At 42.2% G+C, this 13114-nt stretch overlaps 1 protein-coding gene across 1 annotated transcript in view; it reads left to right on the top strand.

The window, feature by feature from the left end:
* MAP3K14 (mitogen-activated protein kinase kinase kinase 14) overlaps positions 1 to 8196 on the top strand; it is a 40979-nt gene extending 32783 nt beyond the window's left edge. Inside the window, exons 15-16 of the mRNA XM_088470684.1 lie at positions 3350 to 3450; positions 4853 to 8196. Coding sequence (XP_088326810.1) covers positions 3350 to 3450; positions 4853 to 5074 — 323 coding nt within the window. The 3' untranslated portion in view covers positions 5075 to 8196. The remainder of the gene's footprint in view (positions 1 to 3349; positions 3451 to 4852) is intronic.
* Positions 8197 to 13114: the final 4918 nt, after the last annotated feature.

Raw genomic sequence — 13114 nt, 5'->3', positions numbered from 1 at the left:
CGACCCACTTCTTTTCCCTATTCAATGTCTCCCATACTTCTGCTCTAGACTCTGTTGGTCCGGCAGTCACCACTCACCTTTGCAGATCCACGTCTCAACCATGGCATTCCAAATGCACCAGATACCTGTCGAAGTGTTCAAGACCCGCCGAGCGACAGTAGAGGAAATTGTGCTCCAATACAGACTTCCTCGATTTCACATTTATGCTCTCGACCTTCAGTGCTGCCTTTTTCTTCTCTAAACAGTCTAATCTCAAGACCCTTATATCATCCCAGTCCTCCAACCCGTCATCTCTTTGCCTCCATTAAATCCCTCCTTTGTCCCCCTATTCACGCCCTGCCCTTGACTTCACCACCCACCACTTCACATCTAAAATTGAATCTTATCGGTTAGGACATCACATTGCATCAGACCTTCGTCATTCCATCCTCTTCTTTCCCAACCTACCACACCCCATGTTCCCCATCTATTTTACCAACTCTGAATTCCTTCACCATGGTATCTGGAGATGAAGTCATGGCCCTAATCCAGTCCTAGCCCCTCTTCACCCTATCCCCCCCCTGCTTCCTCTTTCCTGTTCCCATATTGTCCATCTCTTTAATCTTTGCCTCTCATCGGGCACTGTCCTGTCTGCAATCAAGCCCACCGTTGACCCTGACTCTCTCTTTAACTACTGTCCCATCTCCCTCCTCCTCTTTCTCTCCGAACTCCTTGAGCGAATTGTCTACAACCGCCTGACTGCTTTTCTTTTTTCCCCCTTCATGCTTGACCCATTTCAACCTGGCTTTTGTCCTTTTCACTCCACAGAGAAAGCCCACAAAGTCAGCAATTACCTTATTGCTGCCAAATCCAAGGGCAACTACTCTCTGCTCATTCTACTTGACCTCTCTGCTGCTTTTCTCCATGGACTACCCGCTCCTCCTGCAAATCATTCACTCCCTCGGTCTGCTTGATACTGCTCTCTCCTGTCTCTTCTCCTACCTCTTTGACTGTTTTTTCTCCTCACATTATTCCACTTCTCGCCCACTTCCACTACCAGTAGGTGTCCTCAATGGTTCTGTTCTTGGACCTTTCTTTTCCCTCTTTATACATTCTCTTTAGAGCTCATCAGCTCCTTTGGCCTCCTATATTATATCTGTACTAATAACACTCAGATCTACTTCTCCTCCCCCGACCTTTCCCCCTCTCTTCTCACTCGTATCTCTCCAGCTGTTGCTCTGCTATTTCCTCCTGGGTTTCCCAGCACTTTCTTAAACTTAGCATGTCCTTAGTCATCTTCCCACCCTCCTGAATAACCTCACCTCCATCAATTTCATAATATATTGACAGTACCATCATCTCTTCTAGACCTCAAGTGCTGTCTAGGAGTTATCTTTGACTTCTCCATCTACTTTAAACCTCATTCAGTACCTTTCACAGTCCTGTAATTTCCATCTTAGAAATTTCTCCAGGATCAGACACTTTCTCACCCTGGGTGCAATTAAGACTCTTGTCCACACACTGGTCATCTCCAGACTGAACTACTGTAACCTTCTCTTATCTGGCCTCACCTCTCTCCACTCCAGTCTGTCCTCAATGCTGCTACCCGACTCATCTTCCTCTCCAAACACACTGCATCTACCTCCCCTATTTTACAAGTCCTGCACTGGCCTTCCTCTTCAGAACCTAATTCAAATTCCTCACACTCACTTGCAAAGCCCTAACCCAATCCTTTCCGTACATCTCTAACCTCATCTCCCTTCACACTCCACAATTCAACGCTGACTCTTCTCCCAACTGATTACTTCCTCCCACTCCTGTCCCCAAGATTTTGTCCATGCTGCTCTCCACCATTGGAACTCTCTCCCTCTCCCTATTAGACTCTCAAGGCTTCCAGCTCTCATCCTAAATAAACCCACTGCTCCTTGCTCTTGTATGGACGCATGAGGCTGCTTAGTATACAGATGTGTCCTCATTCATCTAGCCTCTTTGCATGTTAAACAGCCCTTCTAATCGCACCATGCAGTGGCGTGACTTGGTAGTGCCAAGCATCTTTTGTGCAACGTTTTACCTTAAATTGCGTCTTATTCACACAGTGATGTGAATAGATAGCACAAACAGTGTCTGCTGCTTAAAATGATATGCAGCATGCCTAAGTTCTCTGGGGGTCATTCAGACCCGCTCGTGAGCGGCAGTACGCTCGCAAGCGGGTCGATGTTCCCCCACTGCGCATGCGCGAGACCCGGCGAGCGACGAGCTCTCCATCGCTCCGGGTCTCACACCAAAGGGGGCGTGCTGTCGATGTTGATTGACAGCACGCCCCCTTTGGTGGGCGTGCCGGGGGCGTGCCTGCCAGATGGAGGCGTTCCCATGGGAACGCCTACCGTCTCAAGCCGGCCCCACTGACATCACTAGTGATGTCAGTGGGAGTGATTTTGGCTCTGATAGAGCCAAAATCACTCCTGGGCTTGCGGCAGCGAGACCCTACCGCAGGGTCTCCGTCGCAAGCCCGATGGCCGCGATGGTCAGGACCATTGCGACCATCATCATGGACACTCGCATAAGCTGTGGGTGGTAACCCACAGCTATGCGAGCGTCCATGAGGACGCTCCAAAAAAAGGTAGGAGGGCCCTGATTCAGTGCGAGCGCTCTGGTCAGAGCGTTCAGCTCTGAATCAGGCCCTCTGTTCGTCTGTGGGTGTATCTGCATGCGAAACGCTACGTTACAGCCGCTGAAACTGTAATGTAGCATTTCCCCTGCAGATACAACCGCAGACGCACAGAGAATATAGGCATGCTGCATATCATTTTAATCAGCAGAAGCAGCTTGTGTAGCTATTCGCATCACTTTGTGAATAAGACACATTTGAAGGTAAAAAGTTGCACAAAAGATGCTTGGCGCTACAAAGGCACACAGAGCTCCCTCGTTGTGTGGGGCGACATGCAGCACATGGGGGATAGATGTATGTGGACACATCTGTACATTTATCCGGGGCACTTGGAATAAAGTGACACACATTAGGGGGTTACTTGGTAAACACTAGCTGCTGTAATGGGTTATGTGGTACAAAAACTGTGGAATGCACCTTCCATACAAAGATGCCCTTGGAAAAGTAGGAAGTTAGTGGTAATGTAGTCGGATAATGAAGAAAATGGCCATCATGTCACCTTTCTTAAAAATAGAATGGAAGTTGTCATTTTGAGAATGTAGACTATTAATTCACAACAACAAAAAAACAATAGGACACCGATGCATGTCATTGATTGCTAATTATTAAACAACAATCTCTTTGTTCCTGAGAGTGTGGTAAATTGTTACAGTGGAACTTGATAGACTGTGACCTTGTAATGTCTGTGCATGTGTGTTTCAGGTTTCAAAGTTAAACTACAAACCTTCAGTGGGGAGAGGCTACACATCTGGGAGTCCGGCAGGACAAAATTGGGAGAGCTGGCTGTGGGAATCAGCAGTCAGGTATGAAGCAGGGACCTTGTGGGCGCTGCTGAATATTATTATTATTATTATCATTTATTTATATGGCGCCACAAGTGTTCCACAGCGCCTTATAAAGTACATAAACCAGTTGTAGACAAGCGACTTACAGAACAATACAATACAGGACAAGGACATGGATAATATATATTGCTACATTAGCGACCATAACACCCAGATAAGCAACAGAGCATAAGCAACCAAGTGTTAGGTGCCCTAGTGGTGAGTAAGAAGTAGATGAAACTAAAGTAGGGAGAAGCACAAGAGGGTAGAGTGGGATTTTAAGGGGTCTATTTATTAAGACTGGCGTTGCGACTCTGATAGTTACCATTGTGCATCGCTGTACATTGTGGAGATTTGGAATGTGTTTTTTCCACCTATTTATCCACCCAGGTTTCCTATTAATGCCCCTGTGAAAACCCAGTTCTTAAGCAGTGGTTTCCTCCCTTTCACCGGAAGCCTGATGCTGCCAGCGAGGAGCTCCAGCGGCATGCGCAGTCTACTGGCCGCACATGTGCACACATAATGTACTGGAGAGGGATCTGAAGATCCATCTCTGGAAGAAAATGCTAAATTGTAGCCCATTGCCTACAATGACGAATTTCATCTCAAGATATTGCTGCCTATCTGGGGTTCAAGCCCCCAAAGGCTTGCTTGTCACAGCTTGATAAATTGGAAAACACTGCAGCCCCATTCAAAATAAATGTGGACTGCGGTATCCTGTATTACTATGCTAATGACAGATATCGCATGAGTTCTGCTTTTGATACTTCTGTTTCTGCATGATTTTTGGCAGTCGGACTTAATAAATAGGCCTCTAAAATGTATACTTTATCTTTGCACATAAGGGTTATATGCATACTGCTTAAGATTACTAATTTATCATCATAGTGAAATTCTTTTATAATCTATAGCAAGTACAGCTGCCCATACTGCATGATAGTGCAGCCTACCAACTGAAAAAGACAAGGGGAGGAGTGAAGGCCATTTTTTGGTCTGTGAAGAATTTATCAGTTTGGTCCATAAACAACAATAATCATTGTTGCATCAGCTGATCTGAATGATTATCATTCAGTGTATGGCAAGCTTAAAACAATCAATCAGCACTTGGCTTTAATTTGTCTGGTACAAGTCATACAATGAAACCTTGTGCCTGATTGGTTGTTGTGTATTACTGTCCATATTCATATGGTTTGTAAATAACCTCCAAAGTGAAGTTGTGAAGTGCTTTTTTTCCAGTAAGGGGATTGGCAGATTACTACATTGGACAATAAAATACTAATTTGAAGTAGAATGTATGTTACCTGCAGTGGGATCTCCACCAGCGCTGTCTGGTTGTTTCTAGTCTTCCTAAAAACATATTTACTACTCTTATATCCTACAGATCCCTATAAAGTCCTTCACCATAGTAAACTCGAATGGAACCTCAATCCCATCGAGCACAGACATCGCAGACTGTGGAATTGAGTTGCAGTGTTCTCTAGCTCCTGACCATGGTGGGAGCTGGCTTTGGAGGGTGAAAAAGGGAACAATAGAAGAAGGGAATACAGGAGAGGTATATACAGGCGGAGGGACAGATGCCCCAAATTTCCAAGTACCAGCATGATCGCTGACCGCAAAAGGTTCTTACACTTCTTGTCAAAACTTCTTCATGTGGCTTATTGGTTACAAAGTCTGGAGTCATATCGGGCATCATAAGCCACAGACAAATGTGCATATGAAATGTACATATATCCGATATTATTCTATATAAGTGATCCTCTGACTTGTGAAATTACAATAACAAGACTTTACTTTCACCTTATTTTCCTAAATGTGGAAACATACCTCAGACTGGTATGTCACCTTACAACTAAAAACAATGGGAGCGCTTGTAGACGGCTGCTAGTTTGAGAAATATTATAATTTATTGCACATTATACAATTAAAACATACAAAAAATACACAGATGGATTATATTCAATAGGGCTTATGGCCACAGTTAAAGAAAGAATCCGGCTCAGAACATATATAAAAAAAACAAATCATATGTTTAAAAAAATCTATTCCACTGTCATGTGTAAAAAATACACTTATAATTGTATTATTAAAGCACCGGTCTTGTTAGCAGGAGTATAGGTAGCAAAGCATAAGGTTTAAATGTTCAGTCACAGCTAGCAGGCATATATAAGGAAAGGGATAGTAATAGTATCAAGTCACAGCCAGTTAGCATGCAGATTAGTAATAATAATATTAAGTCACAGCCAGTTAGCATGTAAGTGGAGCAGTTTGTAATATGCAGGTTGATGATGTTATTACTGCAATTTATGTCAGTGTTTGTACTTGGGGCCTGATTCAGACCTGCTTGCGAGCGCTATGGTCGGGCAGTGCGCACGCCCCGGAGCGAGTGAGAACTGCACTCGCTCGGGGCTCGCAACAAAACGGGGCGGCTGTCGATGTTGGTCGACAGCTCGCCCCGTTTTGTAGGCGGGTCGAGGGGGGTGGCTGCACAAATGGAAGCGTTCCTGAAGGAATGCCTGCCGTTTGTGGGCGGCCCTACTGATATCACACGTGATGTCAGTAGTGAACTTCCTTCTCTATTAGAGCAGGAAGTTCACTGGGGCTTGCGGTGGACGAGACCCTACCACAAGGGTCTCGTTGCAAGCCTGATGGTCGCGATAATCGTGACCATCGCCAGGCCACCCGCACAAGCTGTGGGTGGTCACCCACAGCTATGCGAGCGGCCTGGAGGCAGATTTTTTTAAATTAAAAAATCTGCCCTGATTCAAAGCGAGCCATCACAAATAGCGAGCGCCTCTGAATCAGGACCTTGGTACATTACCGTCCGTCCACTCCTGATAGTTATCCGCTGGAGTTGAGTATAATAATCCTAGCCTCTACCCCAAATTCAGGGGGAGGAAACTCCGTACTGCTGGCTGAATAGAGCAGTTACTGGGCACTTGGTGTTGATGTGCCTGCTGCGTGTATCAAGCGGTCCGGTTCCTCAGGCAGAGGGGCCTCTACTGCTGAATCATGGCACTCCTCACCACTTACAGTGTACCATACAGCTGGAACACGCTGGCTGCCTCACGCTCCGCTACTTCCGGTTACGGCCTTTCGGTTACAGTTCCACCTGCATTCCAAAGGTCACTGACGCGTTTCTCTGCCCTATGACACGGTGGTTTCATCAGAGGATGACCTGGTCAGTGCCAATGTTATTAATAGGCCAGAAACAATGGAGATAGGAAGGGTATTTAAAGATGGCAATCCTAACCTTGAACTTGTCCATCAGAGACAATGCTACATTTTAAGAGCTTTGAGTCATGCATTGGTGAGTCCCATCTCAATTCTATCATCAATGTTTCCTTAAAAATGTTGTTAGCAATAACTTGTCCAATTCACAAAGGACTCTGCTCACAAGGGGGACGGATAAAGGTTTCGACTGACCCTTCTGATCAGTGAATGTTGTGGCATTCGCCCTCCACACATGCTGTTGCCCCCTTCCTTCCCTACACATACATACACACGCACACAACTGTTTGATTTTCTTGGAACAGACTTATTATGTAACTGAAAATAGGCATAAAGGACATGATCAGGTGGACTGGAGAATAGCCTATATATTATTTTCATTTATTTTGAAACCTTAGGAGGTATGATGATTACGTGGTAGAATACATTGAAAGCACTTTTTAGGGACTGGCGAGAGCATTAATAGCCGAAAGCATGACGCACCCAGCATTGTCCGGGCAGTGCATTAATACAACTTCTGTACTGATTCTGTACAGTGGTCTGGATTATGAAGTGTGAAGCCAATGATGAATTCTCTTTGCACAGGACACTTGAATTATATATAGATCTTTCAACTCTAAGCAACATTGATATAGATTTATAAATGATTAAATAAAAGCCATTGCTACAGTACCTACTATATATGTCACCATTTTGAGCTGAACCAGTTTCAATCAATTAATTCACTAGAAACTAATGACATCAATAAATATCAGTTCAGCCGACAAGATCTCTTTGTACGTAACTGGTCCACAGACCTGATACTGAACCCTCTTACATAAATGCACTTTTGAATTTGTGTGTCTCAAAACAAAGTTCAGTGTGCCACAAACATTAAGATGCCTTAAAATAAGTTAAAATATGCAATAGGGATGATATGCAAGTAGTATTTAACTGAAAATTATTAACTAAAGCTGCATACACACACAACGATTTTGTTACCAACGATTTTATGAACGATTTTCTGTCAGATTTATCAGATTATCTGTCAGATTTTATTAAAGTGTAATGAATGATTTTTTTTAACTACAAACGATTTTTGTAACTTCCCTTAATGAAAATCGTTCAATTTGTCAGTCGGAATGAACTACAAACGGGAACACGCATGAACGATAATCGTTCATCGTTATAACTCAGAAACTGAACAATTTTTTCAACGATTGAACGATAACGACGTTCTTATAGTTAAATTGTTCAAAAAAACGTTACGTGTGTATGCACGTCTACACTGTGGTTGGGTTTTTATGTACGCATATCATGATATTTTTATTTACTAGAATATGTTAATATTAATGTCACTTTCAAAAAACTCATGAATATGATGGGTGTGTCACTTATCCAAAGCTTTTAGACCACACTTGTTTAAAGCACATAAAGATGGAGTGCAATAAATTAATGTTTGTTTGTTTGTTTTAATCATACTTTTGTAATCCTGCAATAAAAAAAAATGTAAACGTATGCTTTTTGTGCATTAATTTGGTCACATTTATGAATTAAGTTATTTATGACGGGGTTTTTTTTTAGAATTTGAGAGCAGGAAAAAAAATATTAATGCCTGTTCTTCAGACATTAGACAATGCAGCATGCCAAAGCAACATTCTAAAAGGTCATTTACAACACTTCAAACTATGGAAGGGAGCATAAATCTAGTTTCTAATACCCCTTTTACACCGGAGCTAAAACCCGGGTTATTGATAGGTTAACCCGGGCAGCTCCCTGGTGTAAAAGGGGAGAGGGTTGGATCGCAGGGTCGAGTGACCCTGCAATCCAACCCAGGTAAATAGCAGGGTTTAACATGAGCATAGCCCGTGAAACCCTGCTATGAGAACAGTGCACTCCGGGTCACGATGACCTGGAGTGCGCTGCAAGCCGGCCGGTTGGTCCGGCTTCAGTGGCGCTTGGAGATGACGTCATCTCCAAGCGACCACTTACACGCTGGAAAACCGGGTCTATGCAGACCCGACTGCGGTGTGAGCGGCGCCGACTTGGGAATATCCCGAGTCGGCGCCGCAGAATTCCGGGTCTGATCCGGATAGGAACCCTATTCCAACTCCGGGTCAGACCTGGAATTTTGGTGGAAAAGGGGTATAAATGTGCTCATCTTTTAGTATGGTCATGATTCAGTAGCATGCCTACATTTACGATATGGGTATTTAAGGACCACACCCTTATACTGCTTTTACACCTAAATTGCGGGTCTGACCCGGAGGTTGGAACAGGGTTCCAATCCGAATCAGAGCCAAAATTTAGCCGACGCCGACCCTGGATTTTCCCGAGCTGGCGTCTGGTCTGCATAGACCCGGCTTTTCCGGCGTTGAAGTGGACGCTTGGAGATGACGTAATCTCCAAACGCCACTGAAACCGGCACATCGGCAGGCATGCGGCACGATCCAGGTCACTGTGACCTGGATCGCGCCGTTTACACAGCAGGGTTTCACGGGTTATTCCCGTGTTAAACCCTATCAGTTACCTGGGTTTTATTGCCGGGTCACTCGACCTGGCAATCCAACCCTTTCCCCTTTTACACCAAGGAGCTACCCGAGTTAACCCTGCAATAACCCGGGTTTTAGCTCTGGTGTAAAAGGGTATAATTTAAATAATTTTTTTTCCACCTTGCACTAATTTACATTATGAGATTTGCCCACCTTTCTACATCACCTTTCTAAAACTACCATTTATATAGCACAGGTTCCCAAACTCGGTCCCCAGAACCCCAAACACTGCATGTTTTCCAGGTCTCAAGTGAAATAATTAGCTCCATCTGTGGATCTATTAAAATGCGTCAGTGAGTAATGAATACACCTGTGCAGCTGCTGGGTGACCTGGAAAACGTGACCTGTGTGAAGTCCTGAGCACCGAGTTTGAGAACCACTGATTTATAGTATTACTGCCGCTGCTATCTCTCTTCATGTCACACATGCTGCATAACAATGAGGCTGAAATACAACCATTTTCTAAAAACACGTGACTGCTGCCTCAGGCCCACCTTGGGGTACCTCAATTTCTAAAATAACCATTTATTACTGCCAGTGATATTTCTCTCCATGTAAAACATGATGCTTTGCAAAGTATCTAATGACATCTGTACCCAATTAAAACAGTAGCCAATTAAAAAAGCGAAGTAAAAAACACTAATTGACTTTCTCACACCATTTAATTTCTGGGCTTTGCCAAGTAAACTTGCTGGTGTCTCATCTGTTTTCAAATAATCACTGTGACGCTGGTACCACTCTACATACCAGACATTTGTGCTGTATAATTAATTGGTAATGAAATACAGCAATTGGCTTTCTCAAACCATTTCATTTTTAGGATATCTTGTTTTTATCACATTAACACTTACTAGTATAGTTATATTTTCCATAAATAAACCAAACCAGATTGGGCCCATCTGGTGGTGACAGGTTGCTCATCTGCTTTTTAAGTTGTGCATTGGTCACAGCTGGGAAAAAAAGTTGCATGATTTTGCTGCCCAAACGTAGGTGTAAAATGTAAGCGTCTTGCCCTTGCATGCCCCAATCTGCCGCTCGAGGCAGAAAGTGCCGCAATAGGAACGGTGTAAAAAAGGAGTGCTGACTCAGGTAAGCACATATATGACACAAATAGGGGAATTCAATATGGATATTTTGCGTTAATATCGCACCTATGACATCATTATCGCAGGTTTTAGTTTTACACTGTATTCAATTTCAAAGACAGGTTCGAAAAGTCTTTGAAAAAAAACGGGGATAACTTTTCACCACTGAATAGGTAGCGAAAAAATGTGCAGAATTGGGGTTTAGGGGTGCAGGCTTAAAAAAAATAGCCTGCACCCCTGGGAATGGCATTTTAAAAATAACTGTGTCAAAAAAAGTAAAAAAAAGAAAAAAAATAGGGACACCCCAAAAAATTATTAAAAAAATTGGGGTAAAAAAAAAAATGGGAAAAAATTGTTTAACAATAGGGAAATAGTTTCAGGGCTATTCTGCAAGTATGCGGCAGGTGTTTTCTAGAATAGATTTATAGCGGCAGGTGCACAAATGCAGAATTTTTAAAAACCTACTTTAGGGACATCAAAATATGCTAGTACCCATTTTCATGTACCCCAAATTTGATAGGTTATTTTTTTTCATTTTTTTAAGTGGTCCTAAGTGCTCTTCTGCAACACTTCTTCAATGTCGGGAAAAAAACACCTGCTGCCGCTATTTAAATACATTTACAGGCTAAAACGGGGGTACCCATAGTGATCCCCCATGTTTTTACAACTTTAGGGGGGTCCTACAATTTTTTTAAGGAAAATTTCGTAACTTTACGCAAATCCCACTTCGCCAGGTCCCGTTTTCGTTAATTTCATATTGAATACGGGGATAAGCGGGCGCGCGCCCGATACTTTATCCCAGGCAAAAGCTCCGATATGAAACGTAAACTTCGACAGCGAAGTTTACGTTTCATATTGAATTCCCCTCAATGTATATCAATTATATATTATTTTATTATTTATTTTGGGGTTGATGCACAGAGTCACACGAAAGCAGTAACCTTTATATTAGCTTTTTGGTATCACAGATCTGATACTGCCCCTCAATACCCAAATGTAATCAGATGGATTTTAACAAGAATAAAATCCTCCTGATAAAATACTGCTAAATTAGGGAAACAAGCAGCCCTTTTTCACGGATGTGTGAAAATATGCAAATGTCAGTCACTGGGATTTATTTGGAGATGCCCACTAGTGGCATCTCAAGTCCGCCTCTTGCGTACACATAAGTTGAGATATTCTCATACAAAAGCAGTGATGGACGACAAGTTCGATCCAACTGAAGAAATCTCGCTTCTTGGCGCACTCTTTTGATTGTAGAATGAATAATTCTAAAATGTTACTTTTAATATACTAGTTAAAAATAAAGGTCACCAAAAAAAAACAATAAAAGTGCAGTACCATACAAAGTATACACTAAGGGACATATGTATCAAAGCTTGATGTGAGATCAAATTGTGAGATATAGATCACCAACCAATCAGCTTCTAACTTACATTTTGCAGGCTGTGTTTAAGAAATTATAGTTTGGAGCTGATTGGTGATATATATTTCACAAGTTTATCTACATCAAGCTTTGATACATGTGCCCCTAAATGTTCATATATTATTATCCGAGGTAAAAATTCCTCACAGAAAGTTAGATCAGTATTTGTTTATACAAGGTATCCAGAAGAGGTAATGTCTCAACAATGTTATTATATTCAAGGATCCAATATTCTAATTCACAATTGTTGTGGGTACCAGTATACAGCATGTGTGAAAAATATAAAGTAGCTACACCAAAACAACACCTGTCCATATTAGTTGTGTCAGGGGATCTTTATATAACCATTACGTAACGTGTAATCCCATAAATTTAACCAAATACTCGTCAATTGGTTATATAGCGGTAATTCTCCTCTAACAGTGTGGTAAGAGGGTGCAGTTATGTGAGGTAAATCTCTGGTTTGTCATAAATTAGGTTTTAAATAATATTCATATATCATTACACTCGGTGTTGACAATTTGTATATGTGAGAAATACATGAAGGAAACATGAAAATTCCTATATGAGGTAAATCTCAAATCCACTAATTTGTTACAGAACAGATGTAAGATGGCATGTATTTTTACACTTTGCACTGACAGATTCTGTACACAGAACACATATATGCAAAGAAACTGGTAGAACCAAGGAAAATTCCTTGTGCTTTGAATCTCATCTCATGGCAATCAGATGACCTTTAAAAGAATGTAAATATATAGTGTCAATCAGATATCACAGGCTGGTATTCTTAAAAGAAAAGTTCATGTATACCTGAGTAATCCAAAGGAGAGTTGTGCATTTGCTGTAAAATACTCTGTTAACAGATAAACCATATATGAATAGAAATCCCAAGGTGAGAGACAATAATTACAGCTGGTAAATCCTGTTCATCAATAAAACAGACATTTATGTGCACTTAACCCCAGCAGATATAGGAAAAAAAGAGGATTATACCACATATAGGGGCACAAGTGTCTCTGGCAGGTTTAGCCAATACACATAAACATACAGTTTCAAGTTGCAGATTCAAGTGATAATACAGAGCAGTTCCCCCTTAAAATTCTCTTCCTAATATCCAACTCAATATTCTGACATTTCAATATGAGTGCTTAAGGACTATCAGGTGTATGTGAGAGAGAGAGAGGCCCCTGTATTAATCTGGTGGAAACTTTTCTACGTTTAACCCATGTGCCATGGGGCAGTGGATGGGCGACTTTCATGGGACCCGGAAGTCACACCCACCAATGACGCACACGTTTCACAGATTAGCTTTATCACATCGGAGCCTCATGCAATTCAATTAAGCTGATTTCGAGCATGAGTACAGTGGC

The sequence above is a fragment of the Taudactylus pleione genome, unplaced genomic scaffold (genome assembly GCF_031769625.1).
Source record: "Taudactylus pleione unplaced genomic scaffold, aTauple2 ptg000102l, whole genome shotgun sequence".
In the NCBI taxonomy this organism is placed as follows: Eukaryota; Metazoa; Chordata; class Amphibia; order Anura; family Myobatrachidae; genus Taudactylus; species Taudactylus pleione.
The sequence above is the reverse complement of the archived record's forward strand: the minus strand, read 5'-3'. Positions and strand labels throughout refer to the sequence as shown.